At 34.7% G+C, this 25,104-nt stretch overlaps 1 protein-coding gene across 1 annotated transcript in view; it reads left to right on the plus strand.

The window, feature by feature from the left end:
- LOC125227776 (disintegrin and metalloproteinase domain-containing protein 22) overlaps nt 1–25,104 on the plus strand; it is a 670,866-nt gene that overhangs the window by 216,174 nt on the left and 429,588 nt on the right. The window contains exon 2 of the mRNA XM_048132103.1: nt 11,967–12,017. Coding sequence (XP_047988060.1) covers nt 11,967–12,017 — 51 coding nt within the window. The remainder of the gene's footprint in view (nt 1–11,966; nt 12,018–25,104) is intronic.

Consider the following 25,104-nt stretch of genomic DNA (forward strand, 5'->3'; position numbering starts at 1 on the left):
GAATATCTTACAAGGAAATTTACTTAAATCATAAAAAGGAAAGATAAGAAATGTGAAACACTTTAACACTATCCTACTGCTATCGTTAAAAATTATATTTATCACTGTTTCTTATTATCTATAAAATATTTTACACATGTGTCCTTAGAAGCTAATTGTTTTGTAATATTATATACAATATTTCGCGTATTTTGTAATTCCAAGTCGTCTTCCAACGCAAAATACTTCAGTCTGACGTCCGCGTGCTTCCAGTGTTCCGTGGCTGGGATGTTTTTGATTGTTTGCATATCATATATCTCTATTTTAATTAAGTGAGATGAATACGCCCCATCATCTTGTCCAGATGATAAATTAGCCACGCCTTCTGGCGAACCTTTGCTTACATTCGAAGACCGTTTCAAGGTTTTACACTGCTTTTTAGGTCGTTCAAAGAAGCTGTCAATATTATTTCCAGGACGTTTCTTTGCGAGGGCTTGCTTAACTTTGAAACCAGCTGTACCTTCCTCATCGGTTGAATCACCCTGATTTTCCGGGTAGTAATAGTTCTTGAAAGTATTTTCAGAGAACTGAAACAATGAAAGACAATATTTTAAACACTATTAACAATTCTATTAATTAAATACAAAGAACACTAGACGAAACAATATTATAAAAAGGCAATATGGGTTACAGTAATTTAAAAAGAAAAACATACTCACGTCCATTGTTGGATCTGTCTATAAACACTTCACTTTTGAACGCACACTCCACTTCTCTATATACCACACTAGATACAAGGAGCTCTGGTACAGAAGGCTGCCTCTACAGGAATACTTATTCAGCCTCGACTCTCTTTGGCTTTTATACTCGTAATATGGTAGAGAGCAGGGGAACGTACCATAAATCTTGTTTCAACCAGTTCATCTTATACCTGAACGCAAACAATAAACTTTTTGTCATTTTACAATACAATAAACATCTATAATAAAGCAACTAAGTTGTTACAATAATAAATTCAAGTCACAAGAATTACCGGTGCGTTAGTCTAAAACATGTTTACACCAGTTAATGCTCTTTGTTAAATATGAATAGAAAGTATCATGACATGACTTGACATGTTCGTCGAAGGATCTCTTTACCCAAAACCCGAATTATTCAAATAAGCGGAAACAATAAATATATATTATCTTTAAAAATGCACAAAAGACATTTTTATTCACATAGAATTAGCCTTAAACATGTTTTAACCGGTTCTCAGTTTCTCACGTCGTAACAAGTTTATTGAAAGTATGCATTCTCTTAAACAATACACAAGTCATAAAAAATAATAATAGACATAGGTAAGTAAATTATTCAAAGAAGGTACAATAAATAAAGCAATTAAGCAAAAACGCAACTTCACAAAATTACCGAGGTTTATTCAGATACAAAACATTGAAATATATGTAAAAAAAAAAAGTTTGATAAGATGGGAAATTAACTTTTATTAAGACGTAATCAAAAAATTGACTTATTAATCATATGTACAAATTTGGTAATACAACAAAGAGATGTATGATAGAAATAGGTATAAGATATCATAAATATTCGAGAAAAAGAAAGATACGCTAGATAGGATCGTTAAGTTTAGGTATTTGGATAAACTTAAATGTAACTCAGAAGTTCTTAAGTTAAAACGTAATTATAATACATTTCATAAATACCTACATTTATAGAAATAAAAGTAAAAGTAGGTGAAACTCAGTTAGGCTTCATAAAGGTAAGTCTAGACTACTTAGGTTAACTAAGAGTAGGTTTTAATTAAATTTGGTTAGGTTACGAATGGAAAAGTTAGGTATTTTAATTAGGTTAGGTTAGGTTAGAATCGCAATCCATATGATTACAAAGTTATACTAAAAATTAATTATAAAATACCTATCAGTATGAGACACAAGGAAAAGGTGTGCATGACACTGCCAGGTAGCTGGGTAGGGTAACAATGGTCTAGCGCCGAGTCCAGATCGAACAATAGAAAGGGTCGGTAATCCTTTTGTGACCGTCGTGCACAAGGTTTATTGTGTAAAGACGTATTCTGTAAATACTAGAAGGAGGCTTCTGAGAGCTTATTGTTTAGAGTTGGTATATCGATACGAATCTTTTTCAAAAGCAGTATGAAAATTTCGGACTTGTGCTCATATTTAAAGCATTATTGTTTGCATGTGTTTCGTTTTGTAGATACACCTCCTGTAGTAAGTAATCTTAAATATTCTTTTGATTTTTCGCCAATTTTTTTTTATTAATGTAGACTAGACAGTATTGTCTCGCACTTTTTTTAATTTACCAAGCAAACGTTAAATTTATCCTCGGCCAAGTTCTTCGCAAAACGAGCAACATTTAAAAAAAATCCCCATTTCGGGAACGACCCGTCAAAATTCATAAAATATGACTCAAGCGCGAGAGAGCGGAAGAAATCCGGCACCATTACTCTGATTGTTGCCGTATTATGAAAGAGGTTTTTTTTTTTTTGCATGCTGGTGTTCTAGACGCTTGATGTCATTTAGGAATATAAATGTTCTTGTTTTATTAAATATAATGAGTTTTAGTACAACCGTTATCTGAGGTATAGTAAGTAATAAAAACAAAGACTAAGTTGCTTCACACGATATTTATGATAATAAGTCAACACTTTGTCCAGAGTTTGGTGAAACAAAATGTATAATGGCTATGCTAGTCTAATCCCTTCTCAAGGTCACATAATATATATTTAAGTGCATTTTAAAAGAGCGTACACCCATCTTAAAGGCCGGCAACGCACCTCCAACACCTCTGGTGTTTCGGGTGTCCATGGGCGGCGGTGATCGCTTACCATCAGGCGACCTGTCTGCTCGTTCCTATCCCATAAAAAAAAAACTATATGTTTGTGCTATGATTCGATTTTCATTCATTGCCTTATGTTGTATTTAGGTAAATAATTATTGGTTAAGAAATCAGTTTACAAAATACAACTAATTTAATAAAATCTTTACTCATGCATAATGTTGAATATTTTGCATAAAAATCGCGTGCAAAAAACTGCAATTTGAAATGACAAATGGTCTTTGAAAACAGAAACGCGCCATTAACATGAATAGTTCAACAAATACTTAAAAATGTTAACAACGCTGCTAAATGTATGGTTTTAGCATAATGCGAACTGAATACAAAATGTCAGTTTTGCATGTTCGCGTAATTGCAAAATCTAATATGAACGTCATGTCACACATGTAATAACTTACTCACTGTAAACTACTAACTAGTTATGCAAATTTGTAAGCTGTTGTTTAACATGGTGTTTAAAGTATGCAGCACATTTTTTTCTTTAGTAATTATAAACAGTTTAGTACATAAATGAATGTTGCGTTTCTACGAGTAGAAGAAAAATAACTCTTCGTATTAACTTAATCTGTAAGAAAGCATTGCAAAAAGAATCAATCATGTCAACCTAAATCGTTTACAAAATCAGATCACTGAATACTAAAATATATTACCCTGCAGGGCTATTCTTCCAAATTTATCACTTATCCACGTGGATAAGACATCTGTCACTGTGACGGATGCTTTATCCACGTAGATAAGTGATTAAATTTCAAGCATCATAGGCCTGCAGCTCTAGAAACTAGATATTCAAAATGAATCGCAAAACTAAGCTTTACCAAGATATGGCTAGATCGAGTTAAAAAGATCTCAGCCCTGATTTCGAATAATTACAACATGGTTATATGATGCTTAGTGCTCAGTAAATCGTCCGGGTGGATTATTCCCGGGGCAATTGCTAGGGCAGGTCGGGCAGGAAGTCCCATTACTACAGGACACGGGAAGTGATTTAGAACGGGTGGAGTGGCGCCCAAACGTGGGGCCAGAATTGCGCATGCTCATGCGCATAAATGTAGATTGTTTTTTCTCTGAATATGAAAATAGTTTATTAGTTATGAAATCTAAAAATCCCGTTGATTTTAATTGTGTATTTTATAGATACCTTTTAAAGAAGAAACTGATTTTTAAATTAATATTTCTTTAAATTCTAAACATAAACTTTACAAGCATGAAAATGAAGTACAAGAAGATTAAAATTTATATATGAAATATTTTCTCAGATAATGTGGTTTGTATAGTTCGATTTTAATCAAAACTTAAATAATTTAAATCTGAACTTGTTATGTCAATACAGCGTTCTCATAATTTTCTTAACCATACCGTATGCTAAGTAAATTTATAGGTAAGTTATCCAAAGTAATTTGTAGTTAGATTACTTTGTTCTAGTTGTTGTTTCATTAAAGCGCGTTCACGTCTCACGAGTAGGTACGTCGATGACAATACGTGTTTACTTATATTATTACATAAGTACTTGTAAGTATAACGAGTTGGAACTAACAAGAGGCTCAAAATTTGGTTACGACTAAGTTGGCGCCCAACATGGGCCTAAAACTGTCGATACGATTTATCAAAACTTTACGCTAAGGTAAACTTAAACCTAAATGAACATGTTTATCTAGGTATTTATTTAAACAACATTACTCGTAATTTAACTGTCTGAAAACACGTATATATTTCGGTAAATTTAACTAATAATATATTGATTTTCATTACATCGATAGGTACTCACATGAAATTTCACACCGTTGACTTCGAACGCTTTCAAGCACGGGTTCAAAAAATATGGATATTATACTTCATTATTTTGATAATTCTGGATATTATATTTAATTCATTATACGCGATATAGTAAATTTCCCAGATTTAATACGCGATATAGTAACCACCTTCTTCCTTCCAGAAGTCGACTGTGGATAAGTAGGTTTCAATCTTTTCCTTCCTCTTAATTGCTAAAGGTGGCACTAAAACTTGAGCCATTTCATGTGCTTTTCCTACCCCTTTAAGGAATACAGACGTAAGCTTGTGTATGAATTACGTTTCCATAGTTTTTATATTTAAATAATTATTATTTGAAATGATTTTAAGATTAATATCTTTGGTATAATATGAAAAATACCTAACAAACATTTTCATAAACATGTTGTTCTAATTTTATTTTAAGCCCAAGATTCTTAAGAAAATATCGTTAACCTCGATGTCATCAGTCGCAAAATTAAAATGAACAACATCAACCCCTTTTTAGGGTTCCGTACCTCAAAGAGGAAAAACGGAACCCTTATAGGATCACTCGCGTGTCTGTCTGTCCCTCTGTCATTTCTCCGAAACTACTGGACCGATTTACTTGAAATTTGGCACACGTATGTAAACCTGTGGCCCGAAGACTGACGTGTAATATAATTAAATAAAATTGAATGAAATTTAATGATAGGGGGCACTTTTGGGGGTAAAATTGAAAATTAAAAATCAAAGTTATTAGAACTATATTGTGTTACATATCAAATGAAAGAGCATTTTATAAGCATCTCAAATATATTTTTTTTATTGTTTTTAAATTTAAAAGTTATTTAAGAATGAAACTACTTAGCGTAAAATTTTCAAAAAAATACACGAGATAATTCTAGATTACAGGAAAACCTATTAGAAATCTACAGTCAAGCGTAAGTCGGATTCTCAAATTGAGATTTTCGCTCACTGCCGCTGCAAAATACTTACTAAATGTTTTGAAATTTTGTGAGCGCCATGGACAGGTAGAAAGAAATTCATTTCTGTTTAACCTTTAATCGATGTCATCAGTCGCAAAATTAAAATGAACAACATCAACCCCTTTTTTATAATTGTCATCTTTGACGCTAAAGAAACTGGAGCCTTCTCAAAAACAATTATATAGGTACCGTCCAAACAAAGGAAAGTACTCAGGTAGTTAGAAAAACTTTAGATAAAATTAATCAACGCAAACAACGTTGTAAATGTCTCATTATACATTCGGTTTCTGTGAACTTTTCGGAGGCGAGGGGGAAAAATCAACAATCTAGAAACTGGCCGCCTAGCCGAAGTGACAGTCGTTGATGCCACGTGACGATCGAAACGCAGTCTTGCTCTGTCGCACCACTACAAGAGCGATAGGGAGAGAGTTAACGAAACGTTACGAAGTGTAAGCGATTGTGACGTTAGATGTACCCGGTGGAGATACAAAGCTTTGTTTGGGGCACGGTGTCACGGAGGGGCAGTTTCTTGGAATTGTTTTTTTTCCTCCCGAGTGGTTCTAATTAAAATTAATTGCATTCCCGTTTAGGAGTTAATTTGGAGACGCCCTCGGAATATTAGTGTATTAAATGAAGATGCAGTGGATTGAGATCGCGTGTAATTAGCCCCTTTAATTTATTTTTAAAGTTTAAGGAAAAATGCTAAAAATATTTTACGGTAGGAAGAAGAGAATTTCCTTAACCTACCGAAAAATACGAAACTGTTATTTTTGTTTACAACAATGGTTTGAATTTGAAGACTCCATTTTAAATTAGAAAAGATAATATAACTTATTTAAAACTAAAAAAAACAGTACCAAAGTCGACATTTTTAAACGCACAACTATTATTGGTCAAACATTCATTGTAATTTTTTTTTATTAATAAAAATAAAACTTAAATAAATAAGCTACATTAAAACCCATTTTGAAACAACGAAAAATAGAACAGCAGTATTTCATAGAGCAGTTCAATTTGGCTAGGCGCATAAATTTGTCTAGTTTGACAAAGTGGCATCTTATCGGGAATCTCATCGTAATTGGCCGGCGCGGCCGCACCGTCGCTGTTAATGTGTCACGCGCCGTAGTTTTATAAGTGTTGGAAGTTTGTTAAGAATTGGCGGAGTTGCTGAACGCTGCCGATTGTTTCTGCTTGAAGTTTTATATTGATTTGTTTTTCGGTCAATGACGCTGGCTTGAAAACTTGCAATATTGTAAATTAAACTTTTGTTATTTCATTAAAAAAATTCTTTGTTTAATACTCGTACATTTTGGCAATCTGAAAATCTGACCTTGACATTTTTTAAGCCAAAGAAATTTTTCAGCAATTTCTGGGTTAGTCTTTTTGGTTTTAGTTGCTCATTGTGACCGTAAAATGCAGGCCCTAAATTAGTAAGTTTACCAAATAAACATTTCGCCTAAAATACACCTACCGCCAACGATATTTACAGCTTTCCTGATAACCGAATCTCAAAATTGAATCTAAATTAAACAATTCAACTACCGGAATTGCGTTCGAAACCTCTGCAGGTCCAAATAGTAGATAACGAAATTAACAAGAATGTCCAAAGGTGGCAAGGTGGGTTGAGTGCCCGTTTTAGCTGTGGCGTATTCAATCGGACGGCCCAGAGTCCACTCTCGGATCAATGACCTTTTGTAATGGTTTGGCTTTGACGTACTGTAGTTGGGATTCTATTATTGCTGTTGATGGTTTTGAATTCTGTTTGGGAAACTAAACTAGTTTTTATGTGCTTAAACTTTTAGTACCGTTTCGTAACTAAAAATTGGTAACCAGCTTCGAAACGGGAAAAAAATCCCAATTCGTACCTGGCTTCAAATTGGGACTTTCCCATTACCGATTTGTAACCATGTTTGGTGACCGGCTTTGAAACGGGAAAAAAATCCCGTGTTGTAACAAGTTACAAAATGAGACTAAATAATTAACGATTTGGAGCCATGGTTGGTAACCAACTTTCAAACGGGAAAAAATATCCCTTATTGTAACTGGTTACAAAATGGGTTTTTTTTTTTTCCGTCATGAATACATGATTTATTCGAATAATGCTGACATTGAGTATTTTTTTAGGATTTCGTAGTTAACTAGGTTGACTAGGAATCTTTACAGTTTCGCTCTGTCCGTCTGTCCGTATGTACACCGTCCTAGCTTCATTTGGTAGAAACTCCGATCAGCAACTCGGGCCCAATACGTAACCAGCTACTAACAGGGAATTTTGTATTCCCGTTCTGTAGTCAGTTACAAAACTCAGTTATCAAACGGTACCACGCTGGCCCAATGCGTAACCGGCTACAAACCAGGAATCTTAGTTACCAAACAGTACTACTCTGGTCCGGGAATCTTGATTCCCATTTTGAAACAAAAGCTTTGCAAAGATACCTACTGAGCCTTACCTAGCTTTGCTAACCTATATATTTGTATGTATGATATCAGATAAACCGCCTTCAAAATTAATAAGTACTTGAAACTTTCTTGCGTCCCCCTTACAAGCCTCGTACAGTAAGCAACAAAATGTAACGCACCATGAACACACCGAATAATCTGATCTGGCCCCATAGCCGAATGGCATTTCTCTGACAAACAAAGCGATACGAATAAAGCGCGATAGAGATAGATATCTACTAGAACTTTCGTGATCTAACATTCGTTCTACGTTTGACTCTATTACTTAGAACATAAGGCTTGTACGAAAACTTCTGCATGTAATATAGATTCATAACCTTTTCTGCCTACAGTATGAGCTCGTACAATATTTGTAAAGTCAGCAAGACAAAAAGCTCTTATTGTGTCATAAAAGGTTATGATGCCGTCCCGGTATCATTATTGTTTAAAGGGTACAGTCGGCAGTAATATGATTATTATTATGTCTTATATATGATAATAGGAAATGGAAAGGACGTCAATTATGTTGCTGAACGCTACTTTTATTACGTGAGGTAAGTGAATTAGGTTTTATTGTAAATAATGAAAAAACCTCTAGCTATTTGTATTTAGTCTTGCTAGATAGATACATATATGTAGATGGAATACGTTTTAGATACAGAGATTACTTTTTAATATTGACATTCGTAAATATATGATTATTAATTCTGTTTGCTAGGTAAAACATAAATGAATGTTCAAACCTTATTAGGTAACGAATTAATACCAAGAATAATATTGTGTCTGAGACTTTTTTGTATATGTACTACTTTACAAAATTCATGAAAGCTTCAGAACCTATTAATAAATCGTTAATTTGAACCACGTGGAACCATTAGTTTCGATAGTAAAATAAATAATTGATTATTGAACGGATTCACCTTGTACATCTATTAAGTTGTATAACAAGTTGTAATAATTTTTCCCATCTCAGAATTTGTATACAATTAAACTATAAAAAGTCCAAATTTAAAACAGAATTAAACCTCCGCCATTTTGCCTGAAAATACTAACAAGGCAATCATAGCATAACAATGGTATACAAATGAATGACGTCATCAGTGCAACCCTCATTGTAATTTGGGTGCTGGTAATTATTTGGATGGTGATAAGCAATAATGTGTCAACCCACACGCCAACCATTTTGAGAAAATGGCGTCTAAAGATTTTTTCTCATTTTTTTGTGTTTCTCTTAAAAAACATTGTTTTTTATATAGATTGTTGTGTTTTTCAGCTATAATACGTTCAGTAGTAGTGATTATTGTAGCTTAATTTCAAAACAAACTTCAATTTGACGAAATAATGCCCTTTTCTTTTATTGCGAATTGTTCGACGACGTCAAACTTTTTCAAGACTGTGTTATGATACTTAACCCACTTTTGCTAATTGTTTAAAAATATCTATGAGTCTTAAATAAACATGTTAAAGCACATAAATTGTTATTGTAAAATACTCTACCTATGCATATTTTTAACTTTATAAGTGTTAAGTAACATATCAGTCATGGTCACTTATGTTATTAGGTATAAATAATAAAATAATAATAAATATTATAGGACATTCTTACACAGATTGACTGAGACCCACGGTAAGCTCAAGAAGGCTTGTGTTGTGGGTACTTAGGCAACGATATATATAATATATAAATACTTATATACATAGAAAACATCCATGACTCAGGAACAAATATCTGTGCTCATCACACAAATAAATGCCCTTACCGGGATTCGAACCCGGGACCGCGGCGTAGCAGGCAGGGTCACTACCGACTGCGCCAGACCGGTCGTCATGTAGGAATCAATACATTATTTATTAATCAAACCTTTTAATGATTTTTCTACTCCCGAACTGTTATTCGTCATTTACAGGATTGTGCGTATCGAAAAAACTGAAAACGCATTGTTTGGTTCTGTAATCATGGCAACGCATTGCATTAACGATACTGCGTGCGTGCGCGGGAAGGCTTTGGGCAGCTGAGCTGACAGTGCAAACCTTTGCAATACAGGAATCAGTGTGAATTTCGCGAGAATTATTTAAAAAAACTATTAAAAACTAAGTGCATGGTCGTTGTAAAAGTATTGTATGCAATGGTGTTTAACTGACTCCAAAATACTCGTGGAAAGTACGCCCCTCATATTTCTTGACCTCCTTTAAACGCCTGTTGAATAAAATACTATAAATTAACTATTAGAGTAATGATCATTTCTAGACACATATTTAAATTATCTGTGCTTTTTCAACAAAAAATCGTTACAAAAACCAAATAATCATCTTTAAAAAAAACAAACTACTTATCTAAAATATACAACAAAATATTTTTTTACGCTAAGAAATAGACTAAGTCATTTAAATTATGAATAACTCATGACTTGTACAAGAACAAAACATAAAATATCTTTAACAAAATAATAAACTACCATTCAGTAAGTATTCAAAAATCAAACAATATTTTTATGCATACATTAACACGTCTTAATGTAATTAGTAATTATAAAAAAATAGTAGCTTATATTAGATTTTTATATAAACACGTACTTGTAAAAAATGTTTGCAAATTATAATAACGAATATGTATATTCATGACTTAAAATGTTCAATTTCGTACTGAATTAACCATTCATGTGCAAAAATATACTAATGGACTAAGTCATAACTTATTTAAACATAAATTAATATGAACAGTTATATTTTACAATATAGTGTCATGGTACTTACACCAAAAACGAACAATTTATGACCCGAATATAATTTAACAATAATGACTTATGTTTTATAACACGGGTCGTAGCATAAAACAACGAATAAAATATCATTTTGCAATAATCATTCAAGTCTCATAGTGGGTAACTATGTCATTTTTTGCGTTTTGCAAGAATGAGTCAACTGTAAAAAAATCGTTGAGTCAACCCTCATAACACATTATTGTAATTTAAATATGTCTTCTGCCAATTACTATAATAAGCTAAGGTTCTTGACATATTAATGCAAAACAGGCAAAGTTTAAAAATCTGTTACGCGTTTTTTGCGTCGGTAATGATCTTTTTTTGCAGCCGCGCGATACTGAAAGTCATGCTTTAATTTCCTGAAGCAGTATTTGCTTGGTTAAGTAAACGTACGCCGGCAAAGTACTAGATGGGAATGATTTAGTTGGGCATTTACTTAAAATAAACTTGTTACTATAACGAGCCGAGGTTTTGAAGAATTCATTTTATATTTTACTAGACTTCCGTGAGTCTTTGTCTGTGTGTCAATCAGTAGTTAACATTGCGCTTGATAGGAAATTTAAAGCAATACCTAATAATTCAATTTAATCAAAAACCTACAATATTTTAACAGGCTGAGACACAACACAGCTCTCAATAATCTTATTTTTGGACTAGAATTGAGATCATTTATTAATTAACTCCTTAAAGAATGATTTTTGTGATAAAAAACATGCTGTATTTCTCCGGAACTCTACCTATCTCTTAACAAAATTTAAACAAAACTGTACGGTTTGCGCGTGGAGAGGCAACACACAAAAACCAATTAAGTAGTTTTTATTATTAGTATATATGGATGAGATAACAATCCACCTAATTTGTAACCTAATACGCACATTAGGTAACATAAGGTAGTACCTAAAATAAGACAAGGTTAACTTGCCAAAAACAAAAAGAATATTACTCACATGCCACGAAGTATCGCTGTCAGTCGTAACGTAACCCATTCTGTTAAATAAACAATGAAACAAAATACGCTTCTTAGGTTGCTAGTATTTTGCCCCAGAGACCTACGGGATATACAGTCGAATTCGCAAACAAATGTACAAGCCAAAGCCCTAAAAATATATTTACACGAATCTATACATCTTAGATTCGTTTCATTAAAGTACAAGTAGAATTTTGATTTTTAATTTATTTTGTTTGCTTGTTGCAGAAGCTGATTACACACTGGACGATTCATTTTGGAATGAAGAAAGCCCAGTCGGTAAGTGCCTGGTGTAAATATTGAATTCATATCAGATAAATCAAAGACTATTGAATTGAATATAAAATAAAATATAGTTATTTTCGCAAATATATGACCAAAATTACCAACACGTTAAAATGCAATTTTTCCGTGCCTTAGATCCGCTTTAATAAGTACATTTAATATACTTTTTAGGGTTCCGTAGTCAACTAGGAACCCTTATAGTTTCGCCATGTCTGTCTGTCCGTCCGTCCGTCCGTCCGCGGATAATCTCAGTAACCGTAAGCACTAGAAAGCTGAAACTTGGTACCAATATGTATATCAATTACGCCAACAAAGTGCAAAAATAAAAAATGAAAAAAAATGTTTTATTAAAGTACCCCCCATACATGTAAAGTGGGGGCTGATATTTTTTTTCATTCCAACCCCAACGTGTGATATATTGTTGGATAGGTATTAAAAAATTAATAAGGGTTTACTAAGACCGTTTTTTGATAATATTAATATTTTCGGAAATAATCGCTCCTAAAGGAAAAAAAAGTGCGTCCCCCCCCTCTAACTTTTGAACCATATGTTTAAAAAATATGAAAAAAATCACAAAAGTAGAACTTTATAAAAACTTTCTAGGAAAATTGTTTTGAACTTGATAGGTTAAGTATTTTTTGAGAAAAATACGGAAAACTACGGAACCCTACACTGAGCGTGGCCCGACACGCTCTTGTTTTATGAACTGATCGACAATTGACCCTAGTCACACCAGATGAAAAGTGAAGCAGAATAAAAAATGGAGCTCACGGGGTCAGTAATAAGGTTATGTCCTAATACTTTTCAAAAAAAAATTACGTAAACTAAAAATTTGTGCTAAAAGATCGTTGTGCGAAAAGATTGATCTCAAAAATCTACAATATAACTTATCAAAATACCCAATATTCAAAATTTAAAGAAAATATTACGAAATTAAGGGACCGGCTGCCATCTGGGCGATATCTGGTGCGTATAATGTGATTCTTGAAAAATTCACTGACTCGTTACACAAAATCATCTGAAATGCGAAATTTCCAGACACCATCTCTTATTCCCGTCCCAAACAAGACTAGTATACGTGTGACTTTGTGATTTGTTCCAGCTATACGCGACGCGGGATCATACTTTAAACTGGTTTTAGAAAAGCTATGATTTGGGTGAGACGGAGAATAACGGGCCAGACACCGTTCCTCAGGGAGAACGGAAAGTACGCTATAACCGTTTCGAAGGCTTAGTCGTCTGTCGTTGTTGATATTTTTTCATATTTCTCATAGCTTAAGCTTCAATGAGCTTGGAAATAATGAGCATTTTACGCATTAGGGTGTTAATAATGTATTAGTACTTAATAGTTATCAGGTATCGATGTGTAATGATATCGTTAAGAAGAAATAGGAGGAAAGTATTCGAAACATAGTTGCCAGGTGATTTTGAAAAGCTACTTACATATGAACACCTAATAACTGATCTCAGTAAGTTTGCTTAAAAATAAATTCATAGAACACGCCCATTTATGAATTTGCTGTAACCAAACCAATATTTTCGCGATAGACTAAGTATTTTTTTTATATTGCATCTTCTTCTTCATGTGCCATCTCCGTCCAGGAGGTCGGCGACCATATGTCCATATGTCTCTCTATTTTCAGTCATGCGAATTAGTTTGTCTATGCTCTTCACTTTTAACCAATCTTTTATATTCTTACTCCATATGCGCCTTCTACCACGGCTACTCTTCCCTTCAATTTTTTATTGCATCAAACATATAAAATCAGAACCAGCTGTAGTTGTAAGATGAAAATCCTAAAGTTCTGAACAATCAGAACAAAACAAAACAAAACTGCCCCGAATTCAACGCCAGCCGAATTCAACAAATAGTCAGCAGCCCATCAAAACCGCTTCAAACAGGGTTTTTATTCCAAAAACTTGCAGAGACAGGTCAGAGTTTGATTCAGGCATCTGGGATATGAACATTCTCGAAAACAACGTGTAATTTGAGACCACATGTATGTTGGTTCACTTTTGCTCAAACCTTCGGCTGCGGTTGATACAATTTTGGAATAACCCGTGCAGGTTAGGAGAAAACTAGTTTGGCGCCTTTGATGTGGGCGCAAGGAATTTAGATTCATACGAGTTCAGAATTATAATGAAAAGGAATGCTTTTTATGATGATTTGAGTTTTGTACGTGAAACACGTTTTTCTCGAAAAACACGGCTAAAGTAATTCTTCAGACCCACTAATGAAATAAGTAGCACGAGTGAGACGTGTCGAGAAAATGTGTAGCGTGTGAAAAAAAAAGTAGGTACATCATTTCGTTTTTAGGGTTCCGTAGTCAACTAGGAACCCTTATAGTTTCGCCATGTCTGTCTGTCTGTCTGTCCGTCCGTCCGTCCGTCCGTCCGTCCGCGGATAATCTCAGTAACCGTTAGCACTAGAAAGCTGAAATTTGGTACCAATATGTATATCAATCACGCCAACAAACTGCAAAAATGTTTTATTAGGGTACCCCCCCTACATGTAAAGTGGAGGCTGATATTTTTTTTCATTCCAACCCCAACGTGAATAAGGGTTTACTAAGACCGTTTTTTTTGATAATATTAATATTTTCGGAAATAATCGCTCCTAAAGGAAAAAAAACCGGCCAAGTGCGAGTCGGACTCGCCCACCGAGGGTTCCGTACAAACTTTCAATGGTTAAAATAACCATACTACTCATACTCATATTCATTTATTCATTCAACGCCATTTTACACGTCAAGATTTGATTTAAAAAAATAATATTCATACAACAATAATACTTAGAGAATAAATAGACAGAAGATTGAAATTACAAAAAGTTAGGCAATATTCACATAAAAAATGCACAAAAATATTTTTCTAATTAGGTAATAAAAAAATTGTCATAAGTGTAGAACGGGTGCTCGACCAGCCATTTTTTTAAGCGATAGGTACTTAAAGTTCAATTCAATTCAATTCAATTCAAAATATCTTTATTCATGTAGGCCTAGTTACAAGCTCTTAATGAATAGTTCATTACATATATATTATGATCTTAATCTAACCTAATTATCAGAGCAATTTATTGTTGTAAATTATTGTTCATAATAATATTGAGTCTATAATATACAATTTCATATAAAAATAATCGTTAAACAAAAAATATATAATTAGGTATATGTATATATAAAAATACATGTCTAGAATATTTCTAGGAAAAATCCAATGTCCAAAAAAATACAATATTAATTTCATCAACAATAATAATAATAATAATAAACGTAAAAATAAGAAACCATTTCGAATAACAATTAATCCCACGTTGTTTTATCATTCATGTAGTCTTGTGTTGTATAATAAGCTTTGGAAATGAGTACACGCTTTACATGATTCTTAAATTTATTAATTGACAAGTCAGTAATATGATTCAGAAGTTTATTATAAAATCGAACACAATTACCCATGAATGATTTTTTTACTCGATCGATTTTTTAGTTCGACACACTAGGCGCTTCAACCACATATTGCGGCAATTTATTATAGACGGCAGGGTCCATCACATGTGTTAATTTTACCGTAAATTGGATTTCGCCAATTTACGGTCGATACCTACTAACTTTCCGGCATTTCGAATGTTGTACTTGGAACACATGTTGTTAGTTTTGTCACAGAATATATGTATAATAGTACAAGTACAGAAGGCTCACTCCTTTGATGTTCACAAAATGACGCTATTCTAAATTCTTACCTACATTAACAAACGGACCGCACGCGAGCAGCCAACATTGAATTTTTCCCCTCACTAGCTCGGAAACACGTGTTTTGTCCTTTAATACCAGCGGGTAAAAACGCATTTTATCCACTAGTGCTTTAAAATTGATAAAAGTAGGTGAATCTAGTAATAAAGATCATTTACCACCTGTGGAACTACTGGAAGCAGTGATAAAAGAAAATCTTGTAGTACAAAAGGCGGACTCATGCTTTAAGGCATTCTCTACTATGTTGATCTTTCTTTTATGCGGGGGCTTCGCCCCCGAGCCCTCCTTTATATGCTCTTAAGGGTCTCAAGAAAACCCTATCCCAACTTATTTTAAATACTACGTTGATCTTTCTTTTATGCCCCCGCATTCGCCCTCGAGCCCCCTTATTCATGCTCTTCAGGGTCACAAGAAAACCCTATCCCAACTTACTTTAAATACTACGTTGATGTTTATTTTATGCGGAGGGCTTCGCCCCCCGAGCCCCCCTTTATTTCCTCTTAAGGGTCTCAAGAAAACCCTATCCCAACTTATTTTAAATACTATGTTGATCTTTTTTTTGTGGGGAGCTTCGCCCCCGAGCCCCTCTTTACTTGCTCTTAAGGGTCACAAGAAAACCCTATCCCAACTTATTTTAAATACTACGTTGATCTTTCTTTTTTGCGGGGGCTTCGCCCCCGAGCCCCCCTTTATTTACTCTGAACGGTCACAAGAAAACCCTAACCCAACTTATTTTAAATACTACGTTGATCTTTCTTTTTTGCGGGGGCTTCGCCCCCGAGCCCCCCCCTTTATTTCCTCTGGAGGGTCACAAGAAAACCTTAACCCAACTTATTTTAAATACTACGTTGATCAGTCTTTTTGTGGGGGCTTCGATCGCCCCTGAGCCCCCTTTTACTTGCTCTTAAGGGTCTCAAGAAAACCCTATCCCAACTTATTTTAAATACTACGTTGATCTTTTTAGTAGTTCCAGTTCATATCTTCCGGCTCCATCATCAGACCTTGAAACCTAATCGTAGTCAAAGTTCATTACAAGACTTTTCTAAGAAACCCAAAAACTACTATGATACGATGTTCTATCATGTAGTTCCAGTTCATATCTTCCGGCTCCATCATCAGACCTTGAAACCTAATCGTAGTCAAAGTTCATTACAAGACTTTTCTAAGAAACGCAAAAACAGCTATGATACGATGTTACATCATGTAGTTCCAGTTCATATCTTCCGGCTTCATCATCAGACCTTGAAACCTTATCGTAGACAAAGTTCATTTCAAGACTTTTCTAAGAAACCCAAAAACTACTATGATACGATGTTCCATCATGTAGTTCCAGTTCATATCTTCCGGCTCCATCATCAGACCTTGAAACCTAATCGTAGTCAAAGTTCATTACAAGACTTTTCTAAGAAACCCAAAAACAGCTATGATACGATGTTCCATCATGTAGTTCCAGTTCATATCTTCCGGCTCCATCATCAGACCTTGAAACCTAATCGTAGTCAAAGTTCATTACAAGACTTTTCTAAGAAACCCAAAAACAGCTATGATACGATGTTCCATCATGTAGTTCCAGTTCATATCTTCCGGCTCCATCATCAGATCAGTTCAACAGTACCATATTATTGTACTGTCATCAGAACTACATACAGCTGCCAATTATCATTACGCTACGATCCTTGGAAGATGGTTAAATTAGCCTCCGTAGATTCCATTACATAGTTAGTTACATACACGACGACCTAATAAAAGCGTGTTAATATTAATATTAGCGCCATCTAGCTGAGCCCTTCTTCTGTGTGGTACTGAGGTAAGTACGTTTTATTTTTAGACTTTATCTGTCTATACGGAGTTATATATGTCTTTGACTAGAAGTATAGGTACTCTAATGAGTATTATTGTATTTAGCGCCGTCTCTCGGCAAAATTTACTAAGTAATTTACGCGACTTGAGACTTGTGCGAACCGGCAGGCGTCCATATGTAACAGTCACCGCTTTCCATCAGGCGGACCGTATGCATGTTTGCCACCTACGTGGTACAAAAAAAAACTCTCGACGAATTCACCTTAAACATTAAAAACTAAATCAAAATCGATTGATTCGTTCGGGAGCTATGATGCCAGACAGACATGTCAAGCGTCAAAGCTATTATTATTATAATATTTTTGCGTTGGTGGTTAAAAACAAGAAACCTCCTTCAAAACTATAATAAAACAAAACTTTCTATGAAAATCGGTAAAGTGCAAGTCGGATTTCGACATTTCCATACAAAAAGGTCATGAGCGCCTGACGACATGTGATGGCAACGTGTACACTAGATTTGTACTTTAAAGATTTTGCGTATATTTTGGAAACTATAAGAGATAGAGCAAATAGACTTTAGATTTTGGTTGTCGGTGGCACAATTTTTTTTGTTTTCGTATATATACACCATTTTTTGGACCTATTAGGGCAATATTATGGTCAGTGCAGTTCTAAACAGTCGTAAGCGCCTATTTTTTAGTAGGAACTTAAGTCATTTTGGCAAATGCTTAAAATTTTTAACAATTTCTAAACAGAAATGAATTTCTTTCTACCTGTCCATGGCGCTCACAAAATTTCAAAACATTTAGTAAGTACTTGCAGCGGCAGTGAGTGAAAAATCTCAATTTGAGTTTTTTCTCTTAACTCCGACTTACGCTTGACTGTAGATTTCTAATAGGTTTTCCTGTAATCTACAGGTAGAGGGCTATCTCGTGTATTTTTTTGAAAATTTTACGCTAAGTAGTTTCGGAGATAAGGGGGGAATGGTCATTTTTTGCTTATTTTCTTAAATTACTTCTAAATTACCAAAATAAAAACTATAAAAAAAATATATTTGAGATGCTTATAAAATGCTCTTTCATTTGATATGTAGCACAATATAGTTCTAATAACTTTGATTTTTAATTTTCAATTTTACCCCCCAAAAGTGGCCCCTATGATTAAATTTCGTTTCATTTCATTTAATTATATTACATGTCCGTCTTTGGGCCACTTGTTTACATACGTGTGCCAAATTTCAAGTAAATCGGTCTAGTAGTTTCGGAGAAATCGGCTGTGACAGAGGGACAGACAGACACGCGAGTGATCCTATAAGGGTTCCGTTTTTCCTCTTTGAGGTACGGAACCCTAAAAAGTGCGTCCCCCTCTAACTTTTGAACCATATTATGTTTAAAAAATATGAAAAAAAATCACAAAAGTAGAACTTTATAAAGACTTTCTAGGAAAATTGTTTTGAACTTGATAGGTTAAGTAGTTTTTGAGAAAAATACGGAAAACTACGGAACCCTACACTGAGCGTGGCCCGACACGCTCTTGGCCGGTTTTTATAAATATTCCAAAACCATTTACTTCACATAAATTACCTACTGAGTTAAAATTATGTGGTTTGTGTTTGCCGTATTTAATGAAATCTGGTATACGCAAACACATTATATACTAACTAAAAAATAAGTAAACATCTGCTCTTGAAATCTTAGCATAATAATAAGTGTATGTAGAATTGAGATTTGTGGTTTGTGCCATTCGGTTACGTACCCAGAGACGTATATACACTCAAACGTCCCGTTTGCGACTATTGACTACGTCGGGGGATCTTAGTAGGTACTTTTGCCACTTTCAGGAATTTCAGGCAGTTTATTGGGTGCAAAAGCTGAGAGTTAATGAGTTAAGACATTTTAGAATACAAAATTTCCAATTCATGAGGACCATTACCTTCGTTACCAATATGAAAATATATTTTGTAAAATTATTTTTCTGTCAAACTCGTATCCGGTGCAACCATTTTTTTTGGCTCTTAGTTTTATGTTTACCTAATATTTTTGATATGATCAACTCTCGATTTCTACACAAAATTTCTAATAGCATAATTGGGTGAATCAACTTTTCTTTGCCAGCAAAATTTCGCATACTTCGACTACATGTGGTCAGAAAATTTAATTGGGATTTAGTCTAATTAATGTAGTATACTTATTATATTAAAGACAAATATACTAGCTACGCAATACAACATGTAATTATAGGATTTCCTATTTTATAACTTTGTTTCGAGCAGTGACCCAGTGGACATAGCTGTCCCTCACTTTTGTATGAAAAAAGTGTCTCTTCCACTGGGTCACATATTGTTTTAATTAAAAATTAATCGTTTTAAAATTTTTCCCTAATTGGTATACGTGAAATAAGGATCTTTATTCACGATGGTAAAGTTAAAATCACAAAAGTAGACCTAATAATAAGTAAGGTAATTCTTGAAAAAAGCAAGAAAAAGTTGATTCACCCAATTACGAATAATAAACGGTTCAAACGGCATCTTCAGACATCATTATTCGACGAAGTACATTCTTAATCCAATACCGCATTCACAGTGTTACTTTCGCTACGCTGTTCAACGTGATACGCCGTACTGGAAATGTAATTCCCAAACATGTAATCCTAAATTCAATATACAAATTGACCTGGCAAAATACGAGCGCTAACTGAAAATCCATACAAAACAGTCTCAAGCGCCGCGGCGCGTTTGAAGAGATATGCCATTTTGAAATGCGAATTTGCTCCCATCTTCCGTAGCTCAATCGTTTTTACGATAGCATTTGGCATAAATCGCGAGGTGAGCGATGTCGTTTGCATGCGACGTGTAGTCGTGTATACACGACACGTACGCAAACAAGTTGCCGGTACAAGTTGTAGATTAAATACAGCGTTTGACGTGACAGCGATGTATTGATCCGGTGTCACTAAAATTGTGATGGGGATTCAACAATTGAATTAGATGATTGCTAGAAACAGCACAAAATAAAATGAAAAGACTTCAAAAATGCTTCTGCTTTCAGCACGCTGCGCTAAACTTGCTGCGTCTTGCATGGGCGACGGTCGCACGACCGTCGCCGTCTCGTCTCATCGCATCGTCTACTTCCATATCGATAAGGTTTGATTTCGTATGCGTCGCATCGCCGTCGCGCGACCATCGCGCGACCGTCGCCCACGCGTAAAACCGCACATCACATGTTCGTTCATCTTAGATTTTATTTATTAATAAGTCTAACTAATAATTTTGATGTTACATATTAAATTATCCAACATAAATAAATAGGAATGAAAAAACTGATGCTATTTGTTCGTATTACAAGTATATTGTATACTTCACTTAGTAAACCAAACTAAGTATGCTCTTAAAGCGTAAGTACTAGGTACTATATTTTCCTACTTTATTACCTTTCAAAGATCAATATATCATGCAATGATCGGGTAATCAAGAACATCGCTTTAACATACATAATCCCGCAAAGCAAAATCTAGTGCTAGTGGAATTACACGCAGAGTATTTGCTCGAGTGAGGAACAAACCTATCCAAAGTGCATGCAATAATTATGAAAACTTCTCATATGCATGAGGATTGAATTGAAACATGACTTGGCCATTTGTTGATTTGTGTTTCTTTATGATTCACTGCTACACACACGTATGATTTTGATGGATCTGACGGATGGATATGACACCGGTCTGGCTCAGTCAGTGACCCCGTCTGCTAAGCTGCGGTCCTGGGTTCAAATCCCGGTAAGGGCATTTATTTGTGTGATGAGCACAGATATTTGTTTTGAGTCATGGATGTTTTCTATGTATATAAGTATGTATTTATCTTTTTCTTCTTATCACGTGAAGGGATCACAAGTTATAAACTAAATAATATTTTTCCAATATCTTTGCCACCTCCAACCCTCGGGGGGTAGCTTTTATAAGGTCTTCTGCAGTGCACTTAGCTGGACACAGGGAACATTGCATCATATGTTGCGTTGTTTGTATATCACCACATTCACATAGTGCATCATTTTGTCCCGGGTTGATTCCCCATTTTAGGAGGTTATCTTTAGATCGGCCTACCCCCGATCTTAATCTATTTAGTGATTTCCAGGTTGCCCATTTTTCTCTCGCACCAGGGGGCAGAATATGCTCGTTGGGTGTAATGCTTAGCGTTGTATTTATCTATTTAAGCATGTATATCGTCGCTTATCACCCATAGTACAAGCTTTGCTTATTATTATTTATTATTATGGAAAACTTCATGAGCAACACACTTTTGTGTATTTATGACTCTTATATACATATTTTTTATTCTTTCCTTGTCTTTCACTACTGATACAAGTGATAACACTGATAACTAAGTCATAAATAAGTTTTAAAAACTTCCTTGGCTCAAACCAGGACTTACATCCTCTGATTTGAAAGCCGGCTTACCGTTTCCTTACGAGTATTTCCATACTATAACTCCTACATTAAGATATTACGCGAACGAAATAAACAGTCGTGTTCCGCGTTATCACAATCGAAACACGGCAGTTCGACTCGCCTCCGGCATTTACATACCAATGCATGTAAATTCTTACATTCATACACGCGACCACGCGCCCGGGGGACGTGACGCGTCTGCAAATCGATTTCGAATCGATTTGGCGCCGGAATAAGGACGTATGACGATTGAATATACGATTTCAGTGGAATGAATTTATTTGAGTGATGGATTAATTCTCGTTATGGGTGAAGATTTTAAGTCGAGTACGCGGGGTGTAAGTAATTTCGAGATTCGAGTTCATGTGAAGATTAAGAACACTCAAGCTGAGATGATGACAATGAGCATCTTGCCGTCTTCAATGTAATGAATGTGAAGTCGTTTTCTCAAAGACGAGATATGCCATGAGGATAAATAAATTGCAGTTAAACGTCGCTCATGGCAGTCATAGGTCAAGTTCATAACCTGTTATTACAATAAGAATAGGTATGCTTCGAAGTAAGTAATAAGTAAGACAAAAAGAGCAATACTTTCTAAAACAACAATAATTGAGTTAATTATTATAGAAATCTATTTTATCTATTTTAATCTCTTTTCTGTGTACGCTAGTGGGTGTAAACCTGTGTGTGTACACATGTCAGTTTACCGAACTCCACGATCGCTACAGCGGGCGATGTTTGATATATTGTGGACGGACGAGCTTATATTTCCATCCATATAACATGTGTGCATACGATACGCTGTATACTTTGGTGAGAGTATTCCACTATTTCTATTACTTAGAGTTCGATTTGTGTTGGCTTTCTGAAAGCGTGTTCAAAATTTAATGCCGAAAAAATGCCGTTATCTCAGGAACTCTGACTCCATAGATACTTACGACGCGCTATGGCCCAATTTTTAAAGAAATGAAATCAATTGAAATGACGCGTTTAAATTAAGTCGATAATTTGATTTCATATCTTTGTTCTTTTTACAGATATAAATTGAAAAATTGAGAGTATTTTTATTACATACGTTTTTTAAAAGATTATCTTCATCATTTGAATATTTTTTATTTAGTTTAGTTAGAAAACTTCTGTAAAATACATTTTTACTTCCAGTATATAACAATGAAGTTCCTGCACTTAACTCGGTCCCTAAAGTTGAGAAGTCATAGAAAGTTCAATCACTTGATTTTACGATCGTCTAGCCAATCAGACTTTAAATATTCGATAGAATCCTTGAAGTTTTATTGTATCCTTTTGATGCGATGATAAAATTCATAAGCCAATTATTTTTATACTACACTTGGGATTATTGGATTTCATTGAAATCAATCATGGGGTTCTGTTCAAATTCAAAATATCGAATTGCATAGACGAGCTATTTTTATATAATCAGAGAACGATGATTCTGTTTAATCATAAAAATTCAACATATTTTTAATTCTAATTTACTATGTTTCCTTGAAAAGTTAATATGATTAAAATATTGAAAACAATGAAAATACTTTTTAGTATTTCACTAGAGTATTCGAATAAAGCTTTATCCATACTAATATTATAAATGGGAAAGTGTGTCTGTTAGTTTGTCGGTCCTTCACGGCAAAACGGAGCGACGAATTGTCGTGATTTTTTAAGTGGAGATAGTTGAAGGGGTGGAGAGTGACATAGGCTACTTTTTGTCTCTTTCTAACGCGAGCGAAGCCGCGGGCAAAAGCTAGTCTTAATATAAAATAAAACAAAAGCTTCCATATCCATCCGTGAAGATTTCAACAATTCCATCGTCTCTTCATTTCTTTTGTCTACGATTCTACATAACGCATGTCCATATAATATAAATAGCTTTTGCCTGCGGCTTTGCTTGCGTTAAATTCTAAATTGCAGAATGCTCCATATAAACTTCCACACCCCTTTTTAGGGGAGACAAAAAGTAGCCTATATCACTTTCCATCCCTACAACTATTTCCAGTTAAAAATCAATCAATCAATTATTTATTCGTGATAACTACAAAATACACAAGTAAGAAAACAGAAACAGCAAATAAAAGAAATTAAACATATAAGTTACCACGAAATGGTCCCGACTCAGCATAAAATGCTAACCCGAGGGTCAGCGCTGGTCTTCCGTCGGGACCATTTTGTTGGTCACGAACGCAGCTGTACGACGCGGACCTGTGACACAGTGAACGCAGCGCAAAGATAAAACTAAACGCAGCGGCGAGCGCCATCTTGTTACCGCTAAGACATCACGTCAATTCGTCGCTCCGTTTTGCCGTGAAAGATGGACAAACAAACACACTTTCCTATTTATAATATAAGTATGGATTGTGCTATCCGCTCACCCCGGAGATAACCCGTGACGTAACGACATAAAATTTTATGTCCCAAATTTATGGGATTAATAAACGATTACGATTACCGTAGAAGGCTTGCGCCCACACGTAGCCCGGAGATAAATTTGGCAATATGGCTCTCCGTGGCGGTTGAAGGTGAAATATTATTGTCATAAGGCAGTGGAAGAGTTCTGCAGTTGGTGATTCGTTAGGACGCTGTCCGAATGCCCGTTTGTCCACGGTACTTAGTGCACGGAAGAATTGATGCTAGTCTGGTGTATTTTATGATATTAAAAGTTATTTAATTTGTAATAGCAATTGCTATCGGATACCTAACAGTTATTCGTAATATATAACGTTATAATTATAAGTAAGTACCTGTGTGTATTTTACAATGTGAAAACATATTGTTTTTTTTTTTATATTTGTAACACTCATTTTTTTATTATTTTTGTGGATTTTTTTTTAATATTGGGGACCTTACACAGATCAACTTAGCCCCAAACTAAGCAAAGCTTGTACTATGAGTGCTAAGCGACGATATACATACTTAAATAGATAAATACATACTTATATACATAGAAAACATCCATGACTCAGGAACAAATATCTATGCTCATCACACAAATAAATGCCCTTACCGGGATTCGAACCCAGGACCGCGGCTTACCAGGCAGGGTCACTACCGACTGAGCCAGACCGGTCGACAAATTGTTT

This window comes from Leguminivora glycinivorella, chromosome 7, assembly GCF_023078275.1.
Source record: "Leguminivora glycinivorella isolate SPB_JAAS2020 chromosome 7, LegGlyc_1.1, whole genome shotgun sequence".
Classification (NCBI taxonomy): Eukaryota; Metazoa; Arthropoda; class Insecta; order Lepidoptera; family Tortricidae; genus Leguminivora; species Leguminivora glycinivorella.